Source organism: Candoia aspera, chromosome 3, assembly GCF_035149785.1.
Source record: "Candoia aspera isolate rCanAsp1 chromosome 3, rCanAsp1.hap2, whole genome shotgun sequence".
Taxonomy (NCBI): Eukaryota; Metazoa; Chordata; class Lepidosauria; order Squamata; family Boidae; genus Candoia; species Candoia aspera.
In genome coordinates this window covers 113374423-113402157 of record NC_086155.1, presented here as the reverse complement: position 1 = coordinate 113402157, position 27735 = coordinate 113374423, and the positions used below count along the sequence as shown (strand labels likewise).

The following is a 27735-nucleotide window of genomic DNA, read 5'->3' as shown; positions in this document are numbered from 1 at the left end:
AATACATGTAGCTAATTTCAGCCCATCTGGCTAAGAGAAGGCAACATGAATTCTGCCTAATCTTTCCTTGAGCTACAATTATTCAAAGTTTTTAAAAATTATTTCTCCCATATCACTAGCTGGATTGGAAAGAAAAATATTAGAAAGTAGTAGCAGCATATTCCTTTCAAACTAACAATTACAGAACGGAGATTCACAAATAAAAATCAGCATCGCATTTATACTGACTACCACAAGATGTCGCTACCGACTTAAAATTACAACATTCTTTCCAGACAAAGCTCTTCCCAGCAGCACAATACAAAGAGCAGATTGTGAAGGTGTTGGAAGGGATGTTTGAGTATAGCCACTGAATGCTAAGACTGGAGAAAGGTCTGGGGCTTTTTTAAGAATAAAACTCACTGTGACTATGGTGATTTTACACCAAAGGCCCTTGAAGAACAGTTGGTTACTACAGCTGTTCCTGCTGCATGAAGCCTGGAAAATGGGGAGAGGGCAGCTGCGTTACTCTGTACCAGAAGAATCCCAGCCCGGTACTTTTGTGGGCCAGCTAGCCCAGGACCTGAGACTGGAGGTGGAGGAGCTTATGCCCCGGATGTTTCAGATGAAGTTTCAAGGCCGTGGAAACTACTTAAAGGTAGATATGCAGAAGGGAATTTTATTTGTTAATTCCCGAATAGACCGAGAAGAACTGTGTGCCAAGACTGCTGTATGCACCATTCACCTAGAAGTGATCCTGCATAAACCTCTGAGGGTTTTCCATGTGGAGGTGGAGATTGAAGATATCAATGATAATGCTCCTATATTCACAGCAGCTGAGCAAAACCTGAGTGTTTCTGAATCTAGGCTTCCAGATTCATCGTTCTTATTAGAAGGAGCCTTTGATGATGATATAGGTTCCAACTCCCAGCTCAGCTATAAAATCAGCCCAAATGGACATTTCACCTTGGATGTTCTAAACAATGAGGAACACGGTGAGTCTTTAGTCCTTGTGCTAAGAAAACCTCTTGATAGAGAGTTAACCCATGTATATAATTTATTGCTCACAGCTACTGATGCAGGCAAACCAGAGCAAACTGGAACTGCTCTGTTGGTGATCAATGTGCTAGATGCAAATGACAATGCACCAGTTTTTAATCAAACTGTGTATAAAATAAAACTTTTTGAAAATGCAAAAAAGGGAACACTAATTATCAGTCTCAGTGCAACTGATCTTGATGAAGGGATTAACAAAGACCTTACATATGTAATTAGAAACGTTAATCCACACCATTTAGGTGCATTGATTAATTTAGATCCCAGCAATGGACAAATAAGATTAAATGGGGAGCTTGATTTTGAAAGCATTAAAGTAGGAGAAATTGGAATAGAGGCAATAGATAAAGGCTCCCCTCCAATGAAAGGACACTGTAAAGTTCTGATTGAGGTATTTGATGTAAATGATAATGCACCAGAAGTGTCAATCTCATGCCTATCAGTACCAATGTCAGAGGGCTCCCCACTAGGGACAGTGGTGGCCCTGCTCAGTATTTCTGATAGAGACTCTGGTAGCAATGGACAAGTAAGCTGCTCCTTGTGGCCTTCTGACCTTCCATTCAAACTTTCATCTAGTTTTAAGAATTATTATTCACTGGTGCTGACTGAGCCCCTGGATCGGGAACAGATATCTGAATATAGGATAGTAGTGGTGGCCCAAGATCAAGGGGATCCATTGCTTTCAACCACCAGCAACCTGATTGTGCCCATCAGTGACATAAATGACAATGCACCTATATTCACACAGCATAGCTATATTGCCTTCATGAAGGAGAACAATCCACCTGGTGCTCACATTTTCACGATATCTGCCTCAGACCCAGACATGGCTGAAAATGCGCAGGTCAGCTATTGGATAGATGAGACACACAGATCACTGTCCAGCTACATCTCCATACATTCAGAGAGTGGAAAGCTCTATGTGTTACTGCCCTTGGACTATGAGGAAGTGAAACTTCTGGAGTTCCAGGTGAGAGCCAAAGATTCTGGACTGCCCTCTTTATGTGCAAATGTGACAGTGCAAGTATTTGTGATGGATGAGAATGACAATGCACCTGCAGTGTCTGGATCAGAAGAGGTTCCTGTTTTACTAGAATATCCATTGGCCGCTGGCCACGTGGTGGGCAAGATCCATGCTGTTGATGCTGATGCAGGCTACAATGCATGGCTGTGCTATGAACTGCTTGAAGCAACAAACAGCCTATGGCAAATTGGGCTATATAATGGTGAGATCAGTACCACACGTAACTTAGATGAACGAGAAGGCAGTAGCAGTCAGAATCTACTAGTGCTGGTGAAAGATCATGGCCAACCAGTGCTGTCTGCCACAGCAACATTCAGTGTGTCACTGAGAGTTAATCTTCAAGCTGTTCACATGGATACCCAACATCTTGGGCTGGGAATGAACCCAGGGCCTTTGGCAGACAATTCCAACATCTACTTAATCATTGCCATCTGTTTAGTGTCTAGCTTATTCCTGTTGGTGACTGTATTATGCATGGCCCTGCAATGTCAGTCTCTTCCCAACGGGAGAGCAATATATGGTCCTGGTACAGCTACATTGGTTTGTGCCAGTGAAGTGGGTAGCTGGTCATATTCAAATCGTCACAGCCACATCTTGACAGCTACTACCAGGGAGGCTAGTGCAAAGAACGACTTGATGGTTTTCAGCCCCAATATTCCCGGGTTTACAGACAATGAAGAAGAGTACAATAGGAAGGAACTAATCCCAGCTTCACTCGGGCAGGTAAGTCAAAACAAACTTTGTCTTCTTTAATTTGTCTGATTCAATTATCATATTAAGTCACTCAGTATGCTGTGTGTGTCTGTGGTAAATACGTATGTACAGAAAATGCATTTTCTAGTGACGGGACAGTGATTTATTGATGGGAGGGAGATTAGGATTTTAATAAAACTGCATTGATTTTTCCAACTCCTTTTTTGGTAGGAAATTGACCATACTCATTTATGGCATACTTTTTTTTTTTTGGTGCCTTCGAGTCAGTGTTGACTCCTGGCTACTACCTGGACAAGTCCCTGCAGTTTTCTTGGCAAGATTTTGGAAGTGGTTTGCCATTGCCTCCTTCCTAGGGCTGAGAGAGTGACTGGCCCAAGGTCACCCAGCTGGCTTTGGGCCTAAGTTGGGAGTAGAACTCACAGTCTCCCTGTTTCTAGGCTGGTGCCTTAACCACAACACAAGACTGGCTCTCTACTGCATACATGCTTCTCCAAACACAAAGTTCTTCAGCCTGTTAGAATTTTGTTTGGTAAGAAATTTGTTTCAGGGGTGAGGAGAAGGAAACAACCACTGTATGAATCTATCAATGATGAAAATATTGAGTAACTTAAGAATTCAAATTCATGATGCTGTTCTGACAGAGATGATGATGATGATGATTTCTTTGATTTATATCCTGCCTTCCTGCCCCTAAAGCATTCTATTCTTGCTGGGAGGATTCTCCCTCTAGCAGTAAAAAATTCTAGCACTTCAGGCTATTTCTGACTTCTGTTCTTTAATGTGGAATAGAGGAAATATAGTTGCTGACTGCAACCCTTTCCTCTATGATTAAAAAAAATTAAACCCATCATTTTTTTAGTCCAGCTTACATCCTCCATGCTGGCCTTAAGTATGTACAGGTAGTCCTCACTTAACCCTGAGACCAGAATTTCTGTTGCTAAGCAAAGTGGTTGTTAGGTGAAATATCACATGACTGCATTGCTTAGTGATGGCACTTCTGGTAGTCCCGGTTATGGTCATTAGGTCAGGACTGTACTGTCGTTAGGCAAGGACCTCACGCTTCTCCTGCCCTGCTGCACTGCCTCCACTTTAATTCCCCCAACCCGCCTGTCTCCCCCCATCTCTTCCCTTTTTGCCACCCTGCACTCCGCTGCTCCTGCTACCCCCACTGCCCTGCACCCCTGCCATTCTGAACTCTGCCACTCCGCTGCCCCCTGCCACTCCCAGCTAATCTTTGCTATCTTCTTCCTCCCACTGCTGACAAGGCATGTCTGGCTTGGCCCTTCGTGAGGCAGCTGCTGGCCACACGGGGCCGCATGGAGGCCTTGCGCAGATAGTAGCTGCCTCATGAAGGGCCAGAAGCTGCCTTGGCTGGGCCCATCTTGTCAGCAGTGGGAGGAAGATGGTCAAAGTCAGCTGGGGACAGCGAGGGGAGGCAAGGATGGCAGAGGGCAGGGTGGCCAAAAGGGCAGAGATTGTGGGGGGGGAGATAGGCGGATGGGTGGACTGTATAGATTATTACCAGCACTTTGAGTTGCAATTGGAAACAGACTGGTAACCATTGCAGCTGCTGCAGTACAGTGGTTATGTGGAAGTATCAGGTCACATTTTACACCAGCTGCAATTTCCAGGTGGTCTTCAGGCTGATGTTTGAAGGATATTAAATATTGGCTAACAGGATTTTTTAAAAATAAGGTTTGGCAACAGCATGGGTCTGCAGATGGCTGTTTTGAGCTTGAGCAATATAAACATCCACATCCACTAAAACTTGGTGAAGCCTTGAAGCCTTGAATTTGTTGTTGAATTTGGGGCTATGATGGTGTGGGGAAGCCCACTGTACAGTCATATTAAAGTTTGTGATTGGTTGGTTCTTTCCTGGGTGCTATTTGTGTTATTTACAGCTAGTCCTCACTTAACAACCACAATTGGGACTGGCAAGTCAATCACTAAGTGACATGGTCATTAAGCAAGACATCACATCACCATGACAGACTTACATCCTCACTTCTGCTGTGGTCATTAATCGTATCACCTGCAGTCGTTAAGTGAGACATCACATGACCGCTACTTGCGATTTTACTGCCAGCACCTCCGTTGACTCTGCTTGTTGGAAGCCGGCTGTGAAGCTCACATGCCTGTGGAATGCTGCAATGGTCGTAAATACCCGTCAATTGTGAAGCGCCTGAATCTCAAACATGAGACCACGGAGGTGCTTTAATGGTGCAAGAACTGGTCATAAAGTTACTTTTTCAGTGCTGTTGTAACTTTGAACAGTCGCTAAACAGGGCAATTGTTAAGCAAGAACTACCTGTATATTTTGTTATATTCCTTTTATTCTGTTTTAAGGTATTGTTAGCTGCCCAGAGTTATGTATTTTGAGATGGGCAGCCATATAAATTTAAAAAAAATACATAAATACAAATAAAAACTTCAGAACTGGAGAATTTTGATCCCATTGAGTAACAATGTCTGCCCTAAATTTGGGGCTATTGGTAGTAGCGTGGATGGATGTCCTCTCACTCACTCTCTGCTTCTCCAAAATAGGAGCCAACAACATTGGGAAACCCATTGCATTTGCTATAATATGACAAGTACAGAAATGTTGCTGGAATGGCAATGGAGTGGATGTTAGTGGTAGTAATAGTAGTAGTACATTTCTGTATGGATTAGGAGTGCTGTGGTGGTAGAATCCTGCACTGGGCAATAGGTAGATACCAGATTATCTCCAACTTCAAGCCTTTACATTCTATGGTTTTATGTTTATTTCATTCATTTTACTCAATTATGTTTTCATCAATTTATGGATACTTGACAGCAATTATTTTAGGATAAAGTTGATATAAAATTGTAAAAACTGAATGTTACAAATAGGGTTTGAAAATACCTTTGTCCAAGAAACATCTTCATCAGGTGAATTGTTTAGTTTCAAGGGTTCAGCCATGTGAATTTTTGGCAAAACCAACAAAGATACCTTAAAAGCTAACTTACTACTGCATAGGTTTTCATGGATCACAGTCCACTTCATCAGCTATATGAAATGGGGTTTCAAGAGAGGGAATTTCTATGAACTCACAATTATTGCTGGATGTGGGGAGAGAAGAGAGAATAGATAGGATAGTGGGAGAAAGACTCTGTTTTGGATATTACCATTTCAGATGGCAGATTTATGCCCACCTATTCTTTTGTATAGGGGCTGGCCCATTGTTCAGTATGAAGTATGATTTGGCTCACTAAGAGATTATTAAATATATTCTGTTGAAAGAAGAGCAAATGTGTATTTCCTAATGTTGGTGGTATGATTAGGATTTGTAATGATGTTGCCAGTTCAGATGTTGGCACCTGAATTAATTACAGTGAATTTACCACAGTCCCTGTGCCTATATCATTGTGTCGTTGTCTGTTAATGCTGCTCATTAGTAGCTATATTAGACTAGGCAGCTGTCTGTAAGCAAATACAGGCCAGCCATCAAAGCCTGTGAAAGAATGATGTCATTATTTAGGATGGGCTGTAGATAATGGATTGTGCATTTGAGTGGTTTGGAAACCAGAGGTGACAGTGGTTGTCAATACTTGTGACAGGACAACTTGGCAGTCTGGCTATGCCTTGAAAGGGAAAAAGAGAACGCCCCTGGAAAGTAATGTGTCCCATACACAAATCTCCCAGCAATCCAGAAGAATAGCATGATTAGTGATACTAAATGCCACTAAGAGGTCAAGAAAAGGGGTACCCCAGAGTCACTGCGAGTTGGGCAGCATATACATTTAGTGAATGAATGAATGTTGAACTCCAGATAAAAATCATCTACCAGTCTGACCAAAGTAGTCTGAATCCCATAATCTGCTCCAATGCCATTTTGAAATGGGTCCATTTGCTTTCTCTAGGATTACCTCTAAAAGGGAAATTACCACTCTCAGGATCACTTTATCCAATCATAGGAAGTTGGAGATTACCTATAATTGCTCATTTCTGAAAAATCCCTTAAGATAAGTTTGAGTGATTGTCTACTTTAACCAGAAAGAAAGTATATACCTCCTACTTCTCCAAGAGGCATTTATAATGTTGGTTAAGGCATCTCTTACAACCTCTTGACTAAAAGTTTCAAACTATGTTGGGCAAAGACCAACAGTACAATGTACAACATCCAGTGGCTTGTCATATACTTGAATGTCATACATAAAAATTGATCCAACCTAATCAGACAAGTTTAGTTCCCTGGGACAATCAACTTAGTGAGTTCCCTCTTCTAGGTTTCAACCAAGGCAGCAGTATAATAATGGGTAGAACCAATCACAAATCCTTCCAGGCCCCCTTAGAATCCATCTGGCCTTTTGGGGCATTCATTGTAATTAGGACCTCCAACCCTATAGAGGTGGAAAGTATGACCTGTGCCACCTGTGGGCTTGATCTCTGGATCCTTCTTGGGGCTGGAGGAGGAAATGTGATTAGCTGAATTAAATCTCTCCCTGAGAGGAGGTGTTGCCTGCAGTATTAAAAAGGCTGTTGAGCAATTCCTACACAAGAGGCTATCTCTGGATCCAGCTGTTCTTGCAAATATCACCCAGTTGTAGGAAGATTGTTGAGAGGTAAATGGTGTCATGTTCACTGTTTCAATGTGCACTGTACATCGTAACGTTTCACATGCCATGGTGCTGACGCGCATTGCTGTTGGGAGAGGGCTGCTGGGAGACCTTGTGCAAAGCTCTGTATCTATGTTTGTTTCAATGGAATGTGTTTGGGTTATGTGCTCGGCTCAAGGACTTTTCCTGCGGACCATCAGAAGCCATTGGGAGCACCTGGGATTGTGAGCCTGGGAAGATTCTACAGGGGGGAGGGATCTCGTTTGTACCGAGGGTTTTTTAGTTTGCATTTGGCGTGCTTTTCCCATTCTCAGCTTTCTTTGTACTTGCATACTATTCTTAAATAAACCAGATTTTATTAAGCTCTTGCTTGTGAGTCTGAGAGTATTTTGGGATAGGCAACCATTACATAAAGCTGAGAATCTCCAAAGTACACCGCTAGCTCCTACCAAGATCAATTCTTGTGAGGGAAGCAGTTAGCGATGGCAGAGTCGAAACTAGCGTCCAGGGAGCTTGAGGAGCCGGCTAACCCATTACCCGAGTCGACAATTTGGAGTAGAGAGCCGAGCCCCCCCCCCACCTGAACTTTCATATTACCCGAAGGAGTCGAGTTCCAGCCCTGAGCTGGGGGGATCTAGCGATGGGGGAGAGCCAGAGCAACCGGCACCACGTGGATCACCCGCAGAGCTGATCACCAGGGATACGATGGGAGAGCCCCAGCCAGGGACGTCCCAGGCATCGTGGAAGCACCGTTTCCCGCTGACCCCAGAGGTGGAATCTACCACGGTAGCAACGGGGAGGCAGCCTGGCGTGCGACAGAGGGAGAAATCTCAAACCCCTGAGAGGCTGAGAGTAGTGGAGGTGAAAATGGAATCGGTGGAGTATCTGCTAAAAAACCTGTCTTCGGCGATGGGCGGCCAGGTGAGATATGATGGAAGTCCTAGCTTCATGCAACCATCACCCATCCTCCCCCCCGAACCACCGGCGGAGAGGGGCCGCAGACGACTCCAGGATGAATCTCCGCCCTGAAGAGGAACCACTACCGTGACCTGGGGTCCCACCACTCAACCTGCCACCAGTTCCGCTCCAGCAGGAGGGGCGGTGAAGGACTTTTCTATCAAATTTGATGGGGATCCCACCAAGCTATCCTTTTTCCTAACTAATGCGAAGAGCTACATGGAGCAATTCGGGCCATGCTTCCCTTCCGAAAAGACTAAGATAACGGCAGTGGCCACTAAGCTAAAGGCAGAGCGGCGGACTGGTATGTCCAATTAACGGAGGCTGACGCCCCTGAGCTCGAGTCCTTTGAAGACTTCTTGTTGGCATTAAAGCTGCATTTTGAGGATCCTCTGGCCAAGGCAAGAGCTAAGGAGGCGCTAAAGGATCTCATCCAGGGCCCCAGGTCGGTAGCCGACTATGCCCTGGAATTTAAAGCCTTGGCAGGCAAGGTCCCCAATTGGTCTCAGTCAACCTTAGTAGAAGGGTTTAAAGACAGGCTCAATCAGGATGTCCTAAAATGGGCGCTATGCAGAGATGACCCAGAGTCGTTGCATGACTGGATCTGTCTGGCCGGGAAGGCAGAGCATGCTCAGCACACCTACATGCAAGCCAGAAGGTACGAGAGACCACCAACCACGATGCGAGGACCCCGAACTGGGGCAACTGCTACCCCATCAGGCTACTGAACGTGGGACGAGGAGAGGCAGCGACACTACACGCGAGGCCAGTGTATCTGATGTGGAAAAGTGGGACATTGAGCCGCAGACTGCCCAAAAACCAGGGCTGGAGATCAAGCGACTAAAGCGCCAACCAAATCGCCCACCCCCATCGCGACGGATGACAGCGGCCAAGGGGACTACTGACGTCGAAGAAGAGATTTACTTCTCAGGAGAGGCTGATGTTGCCTCTATGTAGCTGGTGGGAAACGCCAGCCACCTGCCCTGAAAAGTGCCTACGGGCAGGTGGAGGAGGATGGGCGCGAAGAAGCTATGGTGAGTGCTGACTGCCCCACTCTAGCAGTGAAAGTGAAGTCGGGCTCCCGCACTAAGACTACAGAAGTCTGGGCTCTTGTTGACTCTGGGTGTTCAAGGTGTCTCATCCACCCTGATCTGATTGCTGCATTGGACTTGCCTAGCTTTCCTCTCCAGCAGCCTTTGATCTTCACCCAGCTAGACGGGTCAATGGCGGGTGGGGGTCCGGCAACTCATTTCACTGGAAATGTAGCAATGCAAATGGGCAGCCACAAGGAGGCTTTAAAATTTATCGTGGCGCCTGTTGGCAATCCCATGGTAATTCTGGGAATTCCCCGGTTGACTTGGCACAGCCCATATATAAATTGGGAGCACTGGACTGTCACTTTTAAGGATGGGTTTTACCAAGCTCCTATAGAGGAGAGAACTGTACGTGTGGGGGTGGGAAGAGCTGCGATCACCACGCTGCGCCCCAGCTTACCACACTTAGAAGGCTTGCCTGACCTATACCGGGACTTTGCAGATGTCTTTGGGGAAGTGGAAGCGGACCAGCTGCCCCCCCATCGAAAGACTGACTGTGCAGTAGAGTTGGTTCCCAACACTCAATTGCCTAAGCCGAAAATCTATCCAATGACCCAGAAGGAGCTAGCAGCATTGTGGAACTTTATTGACAAAAATCTGTCAAGAGGGTTTGTTGAACCTGCAAATTCCCCAGTTGGGGCCCCTGTACTTTTCCGGGAAAAGAAGGATGGCACGCTTAGACTTTGTATGGACTATCAGGGGTTAAATTCCATCTCAGTCTGCAACAAATATCCCCTGCCTCTAATGAAAGACATGTTAGCCCATCTGTCAACGGGTAAAATTTTCTCCAAGCTCGACCTTCGCGAAGCTTATTTTCACATCCGCATACGAGCTGGGGACGAGTGGAAAACTGCTTTTAATTGCCCATTGGGGTCATTTCAGTACAAAGTCCTCCCTTTTGGGTGACTCCTGGGGCACCAGGAGTCTTCATGCAATTGATTAATGAAGTGTTACATGATCATTTGTTTAAAGGGGTCCTGGTTTACTTAGACGATGTTCTCATTTACACTGAAACTGAGGAGGAGCATGAACGCCTCCTCGAACAGGTGTTAAGCAAGCTTAGAGATGCTAAACTCTATGCAAAGCTTTCTAAACATGAATTTCACAAAGCACGTCTTGACTATCTAGGCTATAGGGTGTCTGACAAGGGCATTGAGATGGACCCTGAAAAAATTCAGGCAATTTTAAACTGGGAACGCCCCTGCACCCGGTGGCAACTACAAAGTTTTCTGGGGTTCAGTAACTATTATCACCACTTTATCCAGGGGTTTGCTGAGATTGCTCTTCCACTCACTGACTTGCAATGCACCAAGGGTTTGGGAGAGACACGCAAGGTAAAAAATCCTGGGGCAGTGCTGAATTGGACACCTGAATGCCAGACAGCCTTTGAGAGGTTAAAAACCCTCTTCACTGCTGAGCCTATTTTACAGCACCCTGATCCTGAACGCCCCTTTGTAGTGCAAGTTGATGCTTCTGACTTTTCAATTGGGGCTATATTATTACAAAGAGATTCCGACAATCACCTAAAACCCTGCGCGTATCTGTCCAGAAAATTTTCTGAAACTGAACGCCGGTGGCATGTTTGGGAGAAGGAGGCTTTTGCTGTAAAAGCCGCTTTGGAAGCCTGGTGTCACCTCCTAGAAGGTGCTAAATGCCCTTTCAAAGTGTGGACAGATCACAGGAATTTGGAAGCCCTCCACACACCCCGGCGTCTCAGTCCTAAACAAATTCGCTGGGCTCAATTTTTCAGTCGCTTTAACTTCCAATTAAAGTTTATTCCAGGGAAGAAAAACTTTCTGGCCGATGCTTTGCCACGTCTGCCTCAGGACTCTGCACACGTGTCAGATATAGTGGGGACTGTTCTCACTGAACCACAACTAGGCTTGGTTGCCATCACCCAGACCCAGACCTGTGCGCAGGCAACCCTGCCCCCAGCCCCGTCTGGGAAGCGGAAAATGCAAGTTCCTTGTCAGTTACAGAAGGACTTTCTCCAGGCACTGAAATCTGACACTTGGTTGCTGGCTAATAGAGACAGTGTTTCTTTGGAAAATGGTCTGGCGTGGGTGGAACACCACCTTTATGGGCCTGAAGCTTTGAGGGCTGATGTTTTGCAGCGTTCCCACGATGACAAACTTGCTGGACACTTTGGTTTCGTCAAGACCTTGCATTTGGTTAGGCGTCAATTTTGGTGGCCGACCTTAAGGCGTGACATGAAAGACTATGTTGCTTCCTGTCCTGTTTGTGCCATGTCAAAACGGAAAGGGGGTAAACCACAAGGGCTTCTGCAGCCAGTGGCCAGCCCATCTGTTACAAATGGTGAATCAGCTTTCAAGAACTTAGAAGAAAAAGATATTTTGGTCCTTTCCAATCATGATTAAGGTTTGGGCATAGGACTGAGAAAGTGTCATGTTCACTGTTTCAATGTGCACTGTACATTGTAACGTTTCACATGCCATGGCGCTGATGCGCGTTTCTGTTCGGGAGGGAGCTGCTGTGATACCTTGTACCAAGCTCTGTATCTATGTTCATTTCAATGGAATGTGTTTGGGTTATGTGCTCTGTTCAAGGACTTTTCCCACAGACCATCAGAAGCCGTTAGGAGCACCTGGGATTGTGAACTTGGGAAGATTCTATGGGGGGAGGGATCTCATTTGCACCGAGGGTTTTTAGTTTGCATTTGGCACGCTTTTATCATTCTCAACTTTCTCTGTGATCCTGCATACTATTCTTTAATAAATCAGATGTCTTTGAATTCCTGTTCATGAGTCTGAGAGTGTTTTAGAATAGGCATTCATTACAGAAAGTATTGGTTGCCCTGGTACTCTGTTGGTAAATGGGTAGGATAGAGTACCCCTCTTTTTTCTATTACCCCTCTTAACAGCATTTGATATGATCAAATATGGTATCCTTCTGGATCAGCCATGAAGGCTGGTGATCAAAGACACTGTTCTGCAGTGTTTCTGCTCCACTTCCAGTTGGTGGCAGAGGGGGAAAAGAGGTTGGCCCAGTAGCCGCTCTAATGCAGGATGCAGTAGGGTTTAATCCTCTCCCACCTGCTTTTCAATATCTAGTATATGAAGCTGCTGGGGGAGATCATCTGTCAGTTTGTGGTGTGGTTTCATATGATATGAACCCGACTGAACATCAGCCCCTCAAGCTAAGAGGGCATTTGGGCTCAACTGATTGAAGCCACTGGTTGTATTTATCGGTTACTGGTATTTTTAAAAAATGATTATGATTTATCATTTTGTTATGGTTGTTCCAATTTATATTGGTTTGGCATTGATGTTTGAGGTATAAACTGCAGGACATCTGTTGTGAATCCAGTGGTATACACTTTTGATAAATAAGCAAATAAACACCAGAACTTTTCTTGCGGGGACTAATGGATAGACAATTAGAAAAGGATTATGGAAGATTGTTTTTATATATGGTAACTGCTGCAAGACTATTTATGCACAAAAATGGAAAGAATGATTCTAAAATACCTACAATGGAAGAATGGCTGGTGAAGATGACAGAATTAGAAGAGATGGCAAAATTGACTTGTCTAACTAGAGAAAGGACAATAAATAATTTATTAGCAACTGGAAACCCTTATGGACTTTTTCCTGAAAAAAGAAAAAAATGAACTTGTGATTTATGGGTTTGATGATTACAAAGGGTAGAAATTTCTTTCTTTGCATCTTTCCTTATGGACTTTTTGCTGAAAAAAGAAAAAAATGAACTTGTGATTTATGGGTTTGATGATTAGAAAGGGTAGAGAGAAATGTACTTATAACTGATGATAAGAAGATAGAAGCTGCTTTATATATTCTTTTCTTTTCCTTTCCTTTCTACTTCTTTGCATCTTTTTTGATTTATGTTACTTTCCTTCACTTCAATTTATTTTACTTTTTTCTCAAAATTTGTATTGTTTTTATTGTTAAAAATGTCTTTAATAAAATTTTTGATTTCTTTTGATTAAAACCACATCTCTATAGTCCCATCTGACAGTTATATACCAAAGGATTCAAATGCAAAATTTAATCCTTTAATTTTTTTAATAATAATTTTATTAAATTTTAGAACAAAGAGATAAAATCTAACAGAAACTAATAAAGAGAAGTGCAGAAAAAGAAGAGAACAGAAATAGAAAAAGCTGTAACTCCCGACTCAAAATTGAATCTAGTATATCCCTGTCAGATGGGACAGAGATATGGTTTTAATCAAAGGCCTGACTGGCCATGATGGATTTTATAGTATGTTTTACAATAAGAAAACATGTAAGCAGGTGTAACAATCAGTAGGTTTTCTATATAACTTGGTTTTATTTGACAGTTGTTTTCTTTCCCTAAGCACTCATGCCACTGGCACAGCACTAATTACAGTGAGCGCAAAGAGGCTGAGCGTGAAAGCCAGATTTGCTGTACGAACGATCGGGATAGCGTTCCTCTTATCTGGTAGTCCATCTGATTTACGAGTCGCTGGACAGCATAACACTGAAATGGAAACTTGGCTTGTTCAAAAATCATACTCAGAGTTTTCGTCAATCATTCCACGTTGAACTGGAGTGAGTTAGCGTGTAGGGAACCAAACGATGTTCTCTTGAGCTAACCACAGGAGAATGCAAAGTATGTCATGCAGTTAGTGCTCTACCCCAATCTGCTATTAATCCTGAAGCAGCAAAAATAAAGGGAAATAGAATGGTTATCACCTGCCCCTCCAATTCCTATTTTTGATACATTATATGTGCATGTGTTTGATTTGTAAAAAAATAAAAAATAAAAACTGATTGTTATGAGGAAGTCTTCTGTCACAAAGCAAAACCATTCCTCCTGCATTTAAAATCTCTTGCAAGCTATGAAAGTGAGATGATAGCACGTCACCAATTTTGCAACTAGTTGCTATTAGGATACTTATGGAACTGGATGTTTAGCCTTGAGATGAGACATCTGAATTCCAGAACCTCTTTCAGAGTGCAGGGCACAGAATAATGATCTTCAAGTACACAAAATAATCTCACATAGAAGAAGGCTAAGGCCTCTTCTCATGAATTAATTGAAGTGTTAACCACTAGTCCTTGAGCTGGCAGAAAACTACACTGGCATAAAATGCACTGGCAATCCCTAGTGGTGCTGTTCTTATTTGCCCTGTACAGGGCATATTCAGGGCAGAGATTGGAGGATTCCCCTGCCTTTGCTTCACTTCCCTCACACCAAACTCACCAGCCAGTGGGAAAACATCCCCCATCTCACTCTCCTTCTCATGGGATGGAGCTGGAGTGGAGAGGAGTTAAGTTTTGACAAACAGCTACACTGGTAGGTTGCTCTGGTGTCGCACCAAGTTTTTTGTGCAGGCGCATCTGGAAAAGCAAGTAGGGGAGTTTCATGAGGACGCAGAAAAAAAAAATGTTGCTGGAGCATGTCTATGCTGTGTTAGCTGGAAGTGGGAAAAGACCCTAAGACGTGTTCATGGGTAGGATATAGAATAATGTATTTTAAGTTGCAGGACGCTAGATTCTGACTGAACGTTGTTTGGATGTGCTTATGAATGTGGCAGCTGGACAGTCATCTGTCAGGGGTACTTTAATTTGGATGCTTGGGCTGAATTTAGTGGCCTAAAGGGCCCATTTTTAACTCAATAAAATCTGCTCATTCCAGATTTGCTCGGGCAGCTTCTCTGGATGAAGTCCCCAGAAGGGTCTTGCTGATCTTGGGTCTCTTTCGGGCCACTGCTCCTTCGGGATACGCGTCGCAATTACCCGCCCCTCCCCTGCATGCACTACCCCCGACTAGCAAACCGCGTGGCTTGGCTGGTCGTTTTCCTACTGGGGGAGAAACCAGGACCCACGGCCGGAAAAGGTTTTCCTTTTCTAGAACGGCCCCGGCCCCGGCCCCGGCCCCATCTTTGCTCAGTTACGGAGAAGAAGAGGACGCCCCTTCCGCATCCCGTTATTTTGCAGATTCGGCGATTCTGTGCGCCTAGTTCCGCGCCGCTCCAGTGCCTTCTCCCTCCCGGAGACCCTCGCGATACAGGAGGAAGGGCTACGGATCTCGCCGTTGTGGAAGAGGCCTCTAAGCGGCGCTGTGGCCCAGGGTGGTGCCGGCTCCTGTAGCAATAGAGCTTTCTCTTTACACATGATCTCATCTTCTGGCGGCGGCGGCGGCGGGAGAGGCTGCCTTGGCGGAGGACTAGTTCTAGCTGGCTCAGCACGGGAGGACCAAGGGCGAGCCATGTCTTCGGCCGGCGCCTGGAAGAGCCCGTGCTTCCCCCGTGGTTTTAAGCAAGCGGGCTTCATGGTTTTGCCTTTTCTCTCATCCGCTCCGGCATCGCTCACTTCGGCTCTTTGTTGAAAACGGGGGATTATGTTACGACTGACTCGATCTGCCGGGAGCTGAGCGGGAAGGAAGCCAGGGAAAAAGAATGCGGGTCTATTTAATGGTGTGCTGTCTTATTTTCTACACCGTGCATGGACAAGTAGAGTACTCCATCGCCGAAGAAACTGAGCGCGGCGCGCCAGTCGGGAACCTTGCAAAGGATTTGGGCATTGATGCGGCTAGGCTGCCCTCCCGCAGATTCCGCATGATCACCAGCTCAAGTAAGCAATATTTCAGCCTCAACGCGAGCACCGGAGCTTTGTCTGTTAACGAACCCATCGACAGGGAAGAGATCTGTGTACAAAAGCCTACCTGCTCTCTGAATTACAAGCTCGTGTTAGAAACCCCCCTGGAGCTTTATAAAGTGCAGTTTAAAATATTGGACGTGAACGATCACGCTCCCACTTTTCTGCTAGATGAATATCATGTGAATGTGGCCGAGTTCCTGGCTCCGGGAGTTCGGTTCACCCTCCCTGTTGCCCAAGATCTCGACGAAGGCATCAACAGCGTCCAGAGCTACACGCTAAGCCCCAACCAGCATTTCCGATTGGAAATGCAGACTCGTGGGGATGGGAGCCGATATCCTGAACTGGTACTAGAAAAGCCCTTGGACCGGGAGCAGCAGGCCACACACAGGCTTACTATCACAGCTAAAGATGGAGGGAGCCCCCAGAGGTCTGGAGATGCTCAGGTTGTGGTAACCGTCCTGGACACAAATGACAATGCCCCTACTTTTGAGCATTCTGTCTACAGGGCCAGTGTGTTGGAAAACTCTCCTAGAGGCACTCTGGTCACTCAGGTGCAAGCCACAGACTTAGATGAAGGTCAGAATGGAGAGGTCTTCTACTCATTTAGCAACAGCACGTCCCCTGAGCTACAGAAGATGTTCAGCATCAACCCCCAGAATGGCGAGATAAAAGTCAGTGGTGCTTTAAATATCCAAAAGCCCCTGCTCGAGATGTTCATTGAAGCAAGGGATAAAGGAGTCTTCGGCATGTCCAGTGTAGCCAAACTGTTGGTGGAAATAACTGATGTGAACAACAATGCCCCCGAGATTACACTCACCTCGCTGTCCAGCCCCATCCCAGAGGATTCTCTACTGGGCACAGTGGTGGCTCTTTTGAGCATTACTGATGAAGATCCTGGAGAGAATGGGGAAGTCATTTGCAAGATTCCTGTTGACATCCCCTTCCAACTCAAGTCCTCTTTTGATAGTTACTACAGTCTGGTCACTAGTGGCCTTCTTGATCGGGAACAGGTCAGTGAATACAACATTATGGTCACTGCCTCTGATCTGGGTTCCCCTCCCATTGCCACTCAGAAAGCCCTGTGGGTGCAAATTGCAGATGTGAATGACAATCCTCCCAAATTCCTCAACCAGATGCGTGAAATTTACATAACAGAAAACAATAAGCCCGGGGTGTCTCTTTTCCAGATGTCAGCCTCTGATCCAGACCTTGGGGAGAATGGTCGGGTATCTTACTTTCTCAGGGACATTGACATCCAGGGCAGTTCCTTGTCCAGCTATTTGGCCATTGATGCAGACAGTGGAATCATCTATGCAAAAGACACTTTTGACTTTGAACAACTCCAGAATTTTCATTTCCAAGTGGAGGCAAAGGACAATGGCTTCCCAATACTGACTGCCACTTTTATTGTCAGTATTACAATCCTAGACCAGAATGACAATGCCCCAGTCATCCTGTACCCAGATGTGAGGAATGGTTCAGTGGCAGTGGAAATTGTGCCACGCTTGGCAGATGCCAACTATTTAGTGGCCAAGGTGGTGGCCCATGACCCAGACAGTGGGCAGAATGCTTGGCTTTCCTACCACCTCCTGCACTGTTCGGACAGAACCCTATTTCAGGTTTCACCAAATGCTGGGGAACTTAGGACTAGTCGCTCAATGAGATCTAGTGACCCTATCAAGCACAAAGTGGTGGTCTTGGTGACAGACAGTGGGGAGCCTTCCCTCTCCTCCAGTGTAACTCTGGGCATCCTACTAGCTGACACACTCCCACAAGCACTCCCAGACTTTGATGACAGTCTGGAAGCACATGGGCAGCAGCTGTCCAGCTTGAACTTCTACTTGATCATTGCTCTGGCCTGCCTTTCCCTTGTCTTTTTTGGATTTATCATTTTCCTTTTTGCTATTCGACTTTTCCATTGTAGGACTAACCCCTCTTGCAGTTGTTGCTGCCCCACGGATGAGTATGAGAAGTACCGGTACAATGTGCGCATGCTCCCAAGCTCTCATTTTACCCCAGAGATGGTTGAGGTTGCAGGGATGGGGAAGCTTACGCACACCTATTTATATAGGGCAGCCTTAGGTGTAGGAACTAGCAATAACAACTTGATGCCCAACAGAGATGCCGGGAACCTTTCCAAGGGGGCGGGATTATTGCAAGTGCCAGCATCCTGCATTCAAGTACAGAAGGTGAAGAGTGACCATTTTAATGCCATTCTGGTGGTAAGCAGTTCTTTCAAATATCTATTGTCTTTCTTGGTACTGGGTGGGATGGGAAAGCATATACTAAAGAGTGTGTATGTGTTTTGATCCAAAACTGAAAGATTAAGAAAGTAATTTAGAGAAGAAAGGGGTGGAATGGATGTCATTTCATTTACTGAGGGAACATGGATTGCCCTCCTAAATTCTTACAAATTAAAAACAATAAATGAAGTGTGGCAGCTTGAAATCCAGGGTCCTACACTGACCAATATCTAAAACAATAATCCAGAAAACAGGATGGATACAGGAACAGCCTATGGGCTGACAAGTCATGATGAAAGTGACACTGTTCCCCTCAGTGTATTTTCTTACTTTTAGAAATGTTTCATAGGAAGGAGATAACTAGGTCTGTACATGCTGGATTGGGTCCAAAAGAGAGTGATTAAGGTAGGAAGGAGTGTGGAAAGAAAAACTTACGATGAACAGTTGGAGACGTTTGGTGTATTCAGCTTGGAGACAAGGAGACGCTGGAGAAGCCTAATAGCTCTCTTCAAGTTTCTGGAAGGCTGTCAAGTGGAAGATGGGATAGAATTTTTCAGAATTATTCCAGGAGAACCAAGAAACAATGGGTTTAAATTACAAGGAAGTATAACAGTAAGAGTTGTTCAACAATGGAATTCTCTTGGGAGGTGCTAGAGTCTCCTTTCCTGGAGATGTTTAAACCCAGATTGGATGGCATCAGTCGGGGATGCTGTAGTATTGGGTTCCTGCACTGGGCCAAGGGTTGGAGATGTTCTCCAAGATCCCTTCCAATATTTATATTTGATGATTCTATAATGAAAAATGCTCATTTTAGTATTTATTTTTTCTGCAACAAAAGGGTCTTTTTCCAACTAAAAAAGCAAACCCCAAATAATAATATTAAATTTGGGGCCTCATTTAATTGCTCTACTGACCCAATGACAAATAGAACAAATAGTTTTATATTTCTTCCCCTCTGTCATGATAGTACTGTCTAGAGTTTTCATTGGATATTAATTGACTCCATCTCAAAGGAATAGCAGTTGGTAGATAGAAAAGTAGAAGTGCTGTTGTATTCACATGTTTTTGAATTTCCAAGTACCATCTGGTTTGCAATGCTTTGAAATCCAATCTGATCTAAATTAATCCTTGTTCCAGTCCATCCAGGCTCTTCTTGCCTTGGTTTTTATTGAAATTGCTGTATGTTGTGCCACTTTATATCAAAATTAATGGTTATAGTTGCTCATTTTTTTTAAAAGACAAAATGCTTGTCTGTTTTTAAATAAAATTTACAGAGGAGCTATAAAACAGATACTCTATTATACTATAGAGAGTTGGTTTGGTGTGGTGGTTAAGGCACCAGGTTGGAAACCAGGACACTGGGAATTCTAGTTCCTCTTAGGCATGAAGCCAACTGGGTGACTTTGGGCCAGTCACTCTCCCTCAGCCCTAGGAAGAAAGCAAAGGCAAGCCACTCCCAAAAATGTTGCCTGGGATATGTTTGTGTGGTCATCAGGAGTCAAAAGTAACTTGAGGGCACAACTTCCCTCCCTGCAAAACCCCCTATACATGTATTATAGCACAAATCAGGCATGCTGACATGCAGCAATTCCTTGAGGAACTTTGGGTATTTTTAGAGCTGTGCTCTGCCTTAGGGCAAAGTCTGAATTCAGAACAAATTTGTACTCTCCAAAGGCTAAACAAATGACACTTTACCCTGCTCCGGTTCAAAAGCCTCTGCAAAGTTCTGCATGATAACTTTTGTTGTGGTGGTCCTACATGGCACAGAAAGGGGAGAAAATGAGGAAGATGTTGATATGTGCCTATCAAAGTTCCTTGGTGGGAAGGGTAAGGGAGGAAAGGCAATTGGATCTAGTCATTATTGGGTTTCTCCTAACGCAGACCACTCATTATTGGGATGGCTGGTGAGATCATGATAATAGGATCCTTTGGATACTGGGTAGTGCAGGGGATCAACCAGCAAAATTTTCAGAAAACCAGTCCAACTGCACCCAGAAACAATTACTGATTGCTTTGGAAATGTTGTGGATCTGATCCAAGCAAGTAGGTTGTTGTGCAAGCAAATATTTAAATACAAGATGTCTATGAGAAGTTGTGCTAGACTCAGGCTGAAGGTTTAGAAGACAGTGAAATTACTATTTTCCTGAAAAAAAAAAAGATAGGAGGGATAAAAAAGGCCTTGGCTGTATACAGTGACTGGGCTCTAATGATTTCTCTATTAACGAATAGCAGAAAGAAACAGCTCTGAGGAGGGATGAGTTCTTTAAATTGTACAAGGAGAATCCTCCCAGCAAGAAAGAGTTCCATTTTCCTGAATTAAGTTCCAGAAATGGGAATGAGTTGCAATCCCCAGACCAATCCAGGGCTAGGCAGTCTGAGAGTACTGGATCTGGACTGTCTACTTTTCACCCAACCTTATTCTAGAAGATAATGAATTGGTTTATCATCTTGGAAAGCTGGAAGAACTCTTGAGTTTTATACTAAATTAGTTACAATTTTTCTAGAACAAGCTTGGACAAAAGGTAGAATATGTTCTGTCAATAAATCACTTGTCAAATTTCTGGTAGAGTCTGGTTGCCTTTAATTTTGTGTGACCTCACTAAAATTGTCATGGCTACTAACACTTATTAACTTCACAAAGCTGAAGCATAGCTAACCTAGAATAAAATTCAGGGCCTCTCCATATTTGCACCCATCTAGGCTTGGTGGTTGCGTTTTCATCCTTCAACAGAGATAACTCATTAGATAAAATCTAATAATTTAAAAAAAATATTAAAATCATACTATTAGTTTGATGTCCATAAAATTCTGTTCTGTACCATCCACTGAAGACGTCATCTTGTTGAACAGGAGAACTGATATAACCACAGTCCATACAACTGAAACATTCGCACAAAATATGGTGTTAGATTACATTACCAATAAGGACTATCCTCAGCACCATAGTAGCTCTGAAATGAAGGTATTATAATCAACATTTCATTCCAAGCATTTCTCATCTCAGTAATCCTTACCACTGCAGTCTTGAAAAGCTGGTCAAAATTAATGTCCCCATTTTACAAGCTTAGGGAAAGAAAATGGTTTTCCAAGGAAATTCATAGTTGATCAGGATTTGACTCAGGGACTTGTTGTCTTTAACATGCATTGTACTTGTTATTTTATTCATATAAGACATTTTAATATATTCTAGGTGATTTATTTATTTGTTTAAAGGGTTGCAGTCAAATTACTTGTATTATTCTACAAATGTAGATTTAAGGCTAATTCAAGATAAAAGCACCATAAAGGGCCACACACTGATATTCTAGCAAGATAATAGTCTTTATTATGGTCACGGATAGCAAATACAGTGAATACTGACAGTGGTACAGTGAATCTGTGTAAAGGTATTCAACAACAAAGGTTTGAGATGTTTTTTTGTTGCTGTTGCCACTAGCTCAGTACCTTCACTCCTATATCACTATAGATATCTGGCACTGGAATGGTATAGGTATTTTTATTTATTTATAATTTATATATTTTAGATGAATAATTTTATTTATGGTTTATGCCTTTTTATCGTATTTCTTGTTTAATTCTAGTTGTGTTTATTTACATTTGTTATGGTCTGTGGCTGAAACAAATAAATCTTTTGAATGACTGACTGATGGGCTGTGTGTTCATGTATATTTAAGTCTGTGTGAGAATCAGGGTGTTCATTTATTTTTATTTTTCATTGTTTCAGGTTCTTTTAAGAAAATTGCCACAGATGTATTAATGGAAAGAATAAAATCACAAATTCAACATGTATACTTCTAAGGGTACAAGTAAAATTATGTTTTAAACTTTAAAAGATTATTTACAGGAGTGGGACAGATTTTGGCACATGCTCTCCTCTTCCATGGAAATGAATGGCAAATTCATTTTGTTTTGCATGGTTGTGCAGTTTTCATATCTTAAACAGACAACTATATATTTCTAGATGAATTATTGATTTATTCTTGCTGTCATTCATTACTCAAAGATCATTATGATAAATAAATAAAGAGTAGTATCAGATGACCCATCTGCAGAATTATAAATAAAAAGAATGTGTTTTGGTTGATACAGCATGATCCTTATCTTTTCTGTGCATCTCAGCAGTTCACAGTGAGGTTTTCAAAGTTTGCACTGAAATGTCCAGATACACGTTATGACCATATTCAGTGCTAGGCTTCCTCATAGCTGTATGAAAGATGAAACAAACCACAATGCATTTATTCTACATATCAAATTAAAAGAATTGGGTAGTCTGGAATTTCCATTTTTTCTGGGCAGGTATTTTAAACAATTGAACAATGTTCTCTTGGATGGACTTTGAATTTACAGCACTGCTTGCACAAATTAAATGTTTTGAACCTGCAGTGTGTTTTTTTTCTTCTGAAGTTCAAACTATTTCTTCTGAAGTGCATATCATACATTTTGTTTCAGTATAGATCCTATAATAGCAAATACAATACCTGTATATGTGTCCTTATTTACATAGAAACAGTTAGTATTACATTCTAAATAAAATAATATTTATCTCTTAAACATGATAGAGAAGCTGGAAGGTTGTACTGTATTCTATTTTTTGGTGAGTGGAGAGTTAAAATGCTAATCTTCTCATGTATATAAAAAGGCTGTTTCATTCATTCAGCTGTTACTGGGTACTGTACTCGCATTTGAAAGTACTGTTTTTACAACCATATGCAGGAACTGTGCAGCAATAGAAGACTGTAAAAAAGAGTAATTTTCGAAAAAGGGTTATCCAGAAAAAAGGCATTGAAATGGCACATTGTAGTGACCGAGTGTGATTTCTCCCCATGAGAAAGTGAGATCTAGAGCAGAGACATAATGGAAAGTTAATAACAGATAAGTACTCAAATTAATATATACAAGACTAGTATGAACATTAGGAAACTATTTTGAAAAATTGGCATATTCCAGAGGATATGCCATTTTTCAAGAAAGACAAGACATAGAAATAGTTTTGGAGATACAGTAAAACAATAAAAGAAGAACAAAGCAGACATAACAATCTTATCATCATCATCATCATCTCCAGCAATGTAGTTAATTTTATTATAACTGAACTTACAGCTGGTTCTGCCTGTTGTTTCTTAGCAAATGAATCTAGATTTGCTTTTCAATTCTGAGAAAAAGCTTAGAGTTCTGCAACTGATATATTTCTATTTAAATTGAAACCCTTGAGAAATGTAATGGGCTTGCAAGACAGTCAGATAGGCAGAAAAAAATCTTCCTGTTTAGATGGATGGCATTTTCTGATAATTAAAGGTTAGAAAATTTGGCCCTAAAACAAATTTGTTTTACCCAGAGAACTGAACCCAGAAGGAGAAATAACTTGCCATCCTTCTAGAGTGTGAATGGTGAAAATCTTGAATATTCACTGTATTTGCTTTAACCCCTTCTCCCCTTTTTAAATATTGCTGATAAGGAACACAGGTAATTAAAACAATTTTAAGGATTTAAGAGGCATCAGTTCAGCTGGAGTCCTAAATTCACTGGCCACACTTCTGGTCAGTAGAGTTCTACTGAACTAAATAGGTATATGTACATATAAAAAATGGAGAGAGATTTCACCCATAAACCAAAATTATGGACATCAAATTCTATTAAAAACAAATGAAGAGTAGTTAAATTCCTTAGTCGGTGTTTAAGTCTCAGTATTTTCCATACAATTAGAGGTAAGGAAGATATAAACTTACATGTCTTCCCCCATTGCTTGGACAGTGTGGTTGACTGCAAAGACATGAGTGCCATCCTTTCTGGCTTGGCTGGTACAGGCACAGCCCAATCCCAGACAGGTTCATGCTGTCAGAACCCACAATCAACGAGTTGTTAGATCTGTTAACTGTGTTCTCTGCCATTGAAGCAACGCGTGTCAGGCTCCGGATGGGAGGGGAAAAGTTTCTGAGAGTGAGAAGGAATCCAAGGTTGTATCAGCCAGCCAGCCAGCCAGGAGTGGAATGCTGGACTGTTAAGGGAAAAGGGGGGGAGTGTGGAGGAGGTTTTGACGTGCCTGTGTGTCTTTTATCAGGTAGCTGTGTGAGAACGTTTGTAGTCATGGCTTTTTGCTTAACATCTGTATACATCATCAATAAATCTGAAATCTGCATTTCATCTGGATGCATGAATCAAAATTTTATTGAGTCAACTGTGTCAGAACTTTATACATGCCAGGCTGTCCTTCCCACTCTGCCTAGCCAAGCAGCAAAAAGGCAAGTCTGAGCTTAGGTGTAGTGTGTGCATGGACTGGACTGGGTTGGGCTGGCTAGCGAGCACCCCTGCCTATGCAATACAGGTTAGGTTCTGATTGATTATTACATTAAAAATAATTTTGTTGTTTCTTTGGAAATGTTATCTATAACCCAAAGACTTCTAATAATGACATTTCACCTCCATTTAACAATGAATTATAGAGCTATAATAGAACTGGAGCACAATCAGAAAGAGTTGCTATTCCTGTTGTAAACAATAGAAAATTCCCTCTGTTATTTCAAGGTTTTATATTTAACTGGGTAACATGTACAATCATTAGTTAATAGTTTGCTCCTTCTCCAGTCATCAGTTCATATAACTGGATCAGCAATCCTTTGTCTGAATTGCTCTGAGGATGTATTTTTATTTTTTATATTTATTATTGAATTTATAAACTGCTTCAGTCAAGTACAAAAGCAGCAGTCATAGACAATGGAAATAGTAACGATAAAATACAATAAAAGAAATACAAGTCTGTAATGCCTTCTGGAAGGCAAGTTTTTACAAACTCTGGAAGGCCACAAGAGTGGGAGTTGCTCTTGTGTTGGGGGGAACAGCTGTTTCACAGGAGAGAATGCCCGATTTTGAACCCCTTTCCATCACACTCCAGAGGTGGGGATCTTCAGCAGGCACTCAGATTTTTCACAGACTTGTGAGGTAGGCAGGCTGAGAGACAGTGGCTGGATCAAAGTCACCCATGAACATCTGTGGCTCTTGACATACTGCACAAAGGCTGATGCTGCCCTCAAGCCAGTGGCTTTAACATTCTGATTTATGTGCAGCTAGGTTCCACCATGTGGGTATGCGTATCCTAGATAAATAAATCAGGGGTTCTTAAATGGTGGATCATGACCCTTAAGGAGGACATAAGGAACTTTGGGGGCCTGCAGTTTTTTTTTAAATGATCAGGCTTGTGCAAGCAATGCAGAAATACTGTCAAAGCTTATTCCTGCTTCATCTGTGCAGGGAAAGCAGGGGGTGAAGCCCTGAGTGAACTTTGAGAGATGTCTAAACCATCTGTCAAACCCTTCTGCCAATGACACCAGTGCTATGATGGGTTGATGGATTCCCACTGATGACTTTGAGCAAGGCATGTAATATTATGAACCATCTTTGGAGTGCTTGTAGATGTGTTTGTGTTAGTGAAGTTCTGAATTGTTTTCAATTTTTATCTTTTTAAAAGAAAAGTTTTTGTAGGATAGTAAGAAAAAAAGTTAAAGATGACCAATACCCCTGGTAGTGTTCTAAGACTCTGGGAGGCTTAAAACAAAAAACAACCAAGATAAAAACAATCAGCAAAAAAAATCATTAATAGGTGCCCTGGCTCACATTCATACCCTCTCCCAATGGGAATTTACTCATTCCAGCCCTTACGCCCAGGGAAATAGCTAAGTTTTTAAGGCCTTTTTAAAGGCCAGCAGAGTTGATGCCAACCAAACCTTGGTGAGGGAGATCATTCCGAAGGGCTGAGGCTGATACAGAAAAGGCATGCCTTCTGAGTCCCATCAGGTTACACTGGGGGGGAGTCAGTCCTGCAAATACATGTCTGTTAGTAAGTGGCATATTTATTTCTCACCCAACCTAATTGGTTGTATTCATGTTTTTCTTCCACATGTTCCTGTATTCCCTTTTTTAAGGTAAGTAAGTAAGTAGCTTTATTGATTAGTCAAATGACCATATCAGAAAGTTGGGCATCAGCCACTGTGAGATATAAAATATAAAATATGATGCCATAAAAGAACTAAAATACAGTAAAATTAGCTAAAATATACTATGGTGCAATAAAATACGATAAAATACTGTAGGGTAAAATGGAGATAAAATTGTAAGATAAAAATGCAAGATGTAATAAAACAGGTAATAAAATACAGAAACAATGTGAGTTTAGATGAATTTGTCACCTTTACATGCCACCCCAATGCGTTCTATAAATTGCGTTCTCAGTTGGACAGCCCTAACTATAAACTTAACAGTTCTATTGACCACATACATATTTGTGCCCTGGAGGAAGTAACATAGTCTTTTGTTATGATCCCAGTATGTGGTTCTGTCAATTAGTGTCTGAAGGTACTGAGCCCTTGCTGGGGCATATAGTTGGCAGTTAAATAGGACACGTGCAATGTCTTCTACTTCGGGTGCTCCACAAACACATGTCTGCTCAAGGTAAGGCACGTGGTGGAATCGTCCATATTTGACCATAGAATCTAACTGCTCAAATCTTGCTCTAGTAAGAGCTATCCTATGGTATTGCGTCAGACCCATTGTCAGGTACTTTTCTATTTGAAAGGACAGTTTATTCTTGGCCAGCCATTTCGACAACCTATTGTGTGCAAGTGACTCAATGTCTGTTTGGGCGTTAACATCCAAGACTCTTTGTTTGAATATTGCCTTGGCCTGGTCTCCGGCTGAAAGTAAGTATTGTGATGAAAAGCCGAGGAATGCGATAGTTTGGAGGAGTTGATTGATCCATGTGGTGGGTTGAGGTGTGCCCATCTGTTCTTCAAGGCACATTTTTGGTAGTCTATCATGTTCCATTGGGAGAATCCACTACCAGTAGTTGAAAACTTTGGTTACTGATAGACTATAAGTGGAATGGGTGCCTGTTTCAGCTCTTTCTGCTGCTGCAGGTGTATTCCTGTTGGTCCCCAGAATAGTTCTTAAGAAGCATGCTTGATTTTGTTCAAGTAAGGAGGCCTTTGATAGGCCCCACAATTCAGCACCATATGTTAGCACGGGTACAACCTTTGCCTTGTGGACCTTCAGAATGGAGAGCAGAGAGCAAGGGTGGTTGTAGCTGAGTAGTTTAATTAATGTTTTAGAACTTGCTGTGGCCTTTGCAGAGCTTTGCTTGTAATGATTAGCCCAAGGCCCTGTGTCTGTAAAAACCACCCCTAGATATGAAAAAGAGTCTATTTGTTTTATAGGCTCCCCATCCAAGTGCCAATTGTATTTGGCCCGTCTTTTCCCAAAAACCACCACTTTGGATTTGGATTTGTTAATGTTTAAGAAGTTTGCAGCGCAGTAAGCACCAAATTTCCCCATCAGTCTTCTCAGGCCTACTTGGGAATGTGCCATCAAAACCATGTCATCTGCATACAAGAGGATATTGATATGTCTGTTGAGGATCTTTGGCATGTGGACATCCCTAGAACGGAGAAATCCTGGGATGTCATTAACAGAGATTAAACAACATCGGGGCCAAGA

At 42.7% G+C, this 27735-nt stretch overlaps 1 protein-coding gene across 1 annotated transcript in view; it reads left to right on the top strand.

The window, feature by feature from the left end:
- The first annotated feature begins 376 nt into the window (after nt 1-376).
- LOC134494667 (uncharacterized) overlaps nt 377-27735 on the top strand; it is an 84457-nt gene continuing 57098 nt past the window's right edge. The window contains exons 1-5 of the mRNA XM_063299914.1: nt 377-2782; nt 8123-8272; nt 9029-9261; nt 15347-15483; nt 15761-18231. Of these exons, the coding sequence (XP_063155984.1) occupies nt 410-2782; nt 8123-8272; nt 9029-9261; nt 15347-15483; nt 15761-18231 (5364 nt within the window). The 5' untranslated portion in view covers nt 377-409. The remainder of the gene's footprint in view (nt 2783-8122; nt 8273-9028; nt 9262-15346; nt 15484-15760; nt 18232-27735) is intronic.